This window comes from Bos javanicus, chromosome 13 (assembly GCF_032452875.1).
Source record: "Bos javanicus breed banteng chromosome 13, ARS-OSU_banteng_1.0, whole genome shotgun sequence".
Classification (NCBI taxonomy): Eukaryota; Metazoa; Chordata; class Mammalia; order Artiodactyla; family Bovidae; genus Bos; species Bos javanicus.
This window is the reverse complement of record NC_083880.1, coordinates 42,245,231-42,247,764: the sequence shown is the minus strand read 5'-3', so window position 1 is coordinate 42,247,764 and position 2,534 is coordinate 42,245,231. Positions and strand designations below refer to the sequence as shown.

Here is a 2,534-nt window from a genome sequence, read left to right as displayed (position 1 = left end):
TTAACAAAGCGGCTGGCCTCGCCATACTTCTGATATTTTCCAAGGTCACCCTTACAGCTAGAAGAGAAGCCCAGCCTTCTCTGCCTCATCAGACTGTCCTGCAGGCCACTCTGGCAGTTCTGTGGGCACCCCTTCCTGGGATAAGAAATGTCTCTGTATCAAAATGCCTATCACCAGTGTAACTGACCTCCAGCCACACAGGTCAGCATTCAGGCTGCCCCAACACATTCACACCCACCACCATGCTCCCATATTCTCTGCTGCCCTGCACCTCCTCCCTGATGACAACACAGATGGGAGGACCCTGTCTGTCTCTACCCAGCACACCTCCTGAGGCGGCAGTCCCAGCTGCCTGCGAGGTGGGAAACCCTGGTGAGGACAGTTCCTGCCCTTAAAAGACAGTCATGCCACTCAGAAGCGTGGGCCATGGCGGCCCACTCTCCCCTTTGTGGAGTTCCCCTCTCTTCTAGTTAACTGAGAAAGCACTTCCTCTCTCTTGAGTTCAGTTCAGTCGCTCAGTCGTGTCCGACTCTTTGCGACCCCATGAATCACAGCACGCCAGGTCTCCCTGTCCATCACCAACTCCCGGAGGTCACTCAGACTCACGTCCATCGAGTCAGTGATGCCATCCAGCCATCTCATCCTCTGTCATCCCCTTCTCCTCCCGCCCCCAATCCCTCCCAGCATCAGAGTCTTTTCCAATGAGTCAACTCTTCGCATGAGGTGGCCAAAGTATTGGAGTTTCAGCCTCAGCATCATTCCTTCCAAAGAAATCCCAGGGCTGATCTCCTTCAGAATGGACTGGTTGGATCTCCTTGCAGTCCAAGGGACTCTCAAGAGTCTTCTCCAACACCACAGTTCAAAGCATCAATTCTTCGGCGCTCAGCCTTCTTCACAGTCAAACTCTCACATCCATACATGACCACAGGAAAAACCATAGCCTTGACTAGACGGACCTTGGTTGGCAAAGTAATGTCTCTGCTTGTGAATATGCTATCTAGGTTGGTCATAACTTTCCTTCCAAGGAGTAAGTGTCTTTTAATTTCATGGCTGCAGTCACCATCTGCAGTGATTTTGGAGACCCCAAAATAAAGTCTGACACTGTTTCCACTGTTTCCCCATCTATTTCCCATGAAGTGATGGGACCGGATGCCATGATCATCGTTTTCCGAATGTTGAGCTTTAAGCCAACTTTTTCACTCTCCACTTTCACCTTCATCAAGAGGCTTTTTAGTTCCTCTTCACTTTCTGCCATAAGGGTGGTGTCATCTGCATATCTGAGGTTATTGGTATTTCTCCCGGCAATCTGGATTCCAGCTTGTGTTTCTTCCAGTCCAGCGTTTTTCATGATGTACTCTGCATATAAGTTAAATAAGCAGGGAGACAATATACAGCCTTGACATACTCCTTTTCCTATTTGGAACCAGTCTGTTGTTCCATGTCCAGTTCTAACTGTTGCTTCCTGACCTACATACAGATTTCTCAAGAGGCAGGCCGGTGGTCTGGTATTCCCATCTCTTTCAGAATTTTCCACAGTTTATTGTGATCCACACAGTCAAAGGCTTTGGCATAGTCAATAAAGCAAAAATAGATGTTTTTCTGGAACTCTCTTGCTTTTTCCATGATCCAGCAGATGTTGGCAATTTGATCTCTGGTTCCTCTGCCTTTTCTAAAACCAGCTTGAACATCAGGAAGTTCACGGTTCACATATTGCTGAAGCCTGGCTTGGAGAATTTTGAGCATTACTTTACTAGCGTGTGAGATGAGTGCAATTGTGCAGTAGTGTGAGCATTCTTTGGCATTGCCTTTCTTTGGGATTGGAATGAAAACTGACCTTTTCCAGTCCTGTGGCCACTGCTGAGTTTTCCAAATTTGCTGGCATATTGAGTGCAGCACTTTCACAGCATCATCTTTCAGGATTTGGAATAGCTCAACTGGAATTCCATCACCTCCACTAGCTTTGTTCATAGTGATGATTTCTAAGGCCCACTTGACTTCACATTCCAGGATGTTTGGCTCTAGATGAGTGATCACACCATCGTGATTATCTGGGTCGTGAAGATCTTTTTTGTACAGTTCTTCTGTGTATTCTTGCCACCTCTTCTTAATATCTTCTGCTTTTGTTAGGTCCATACCATTTCTGTCCTTTATCGAGCCCATCTTTGCATGAAATGTTCCCTTGGTATCTCTAATTTTCTTGAAGAGATCTCTAGTCTTTCCCATTCTGTTGTTTTCCTCCATTTCTTTGCATTGATCGCTGAGGAAGGCTTTCTTATCTCTTCTCGCTATTCTTTGGAACTCTGCATTCATATACGTATATCTTTCCTTTTCTCCTTTGCTTTTCACTCCTCTCTCTTACTGTACTGCAAAGGCAACCCTTCTTCACCTATTGGGTGCCATAACTTTTCCAGAGGCCCCTGGGCTTCCCAGGCGGTGCAGGGATAAAGAATTTGCCTGCAGTGCGGGAGGCCTGGGTTTGATCCCTGGGTGAGGAAGATCCCCTGGAGAAGGGAACGGCAACTAGCTCTGGTATT

General features: G+C 47.0%; 1 protein-coding gene across 1 annotated transcript; it reads right to left on the bottom strand.

Annotated features, from left to right (window-relative positions):
* Positions 1-202: 202 nt before the first annotated feature.
* Positions 203-2,333, bottom strand: LOC133258777 (uncharacterized). The gene is made up of 2 exons (XM_061435502.1): positions 1,518-2,333; positions 203-390 (listed from the first exon to the last, which is right to left on the bottom strand). Exons 1-2 carry the CDS (start codon positions 2,308-2,310, stop codon positions 203-205), a joined length of 981 nt encoding a protein of 326 aa, XP_061291486.1. The 5' UTR covers positions 2,311-2,333.
* Between the last annotated feature and the right edge of the window lie 201 nt (positions 2,334-2,534).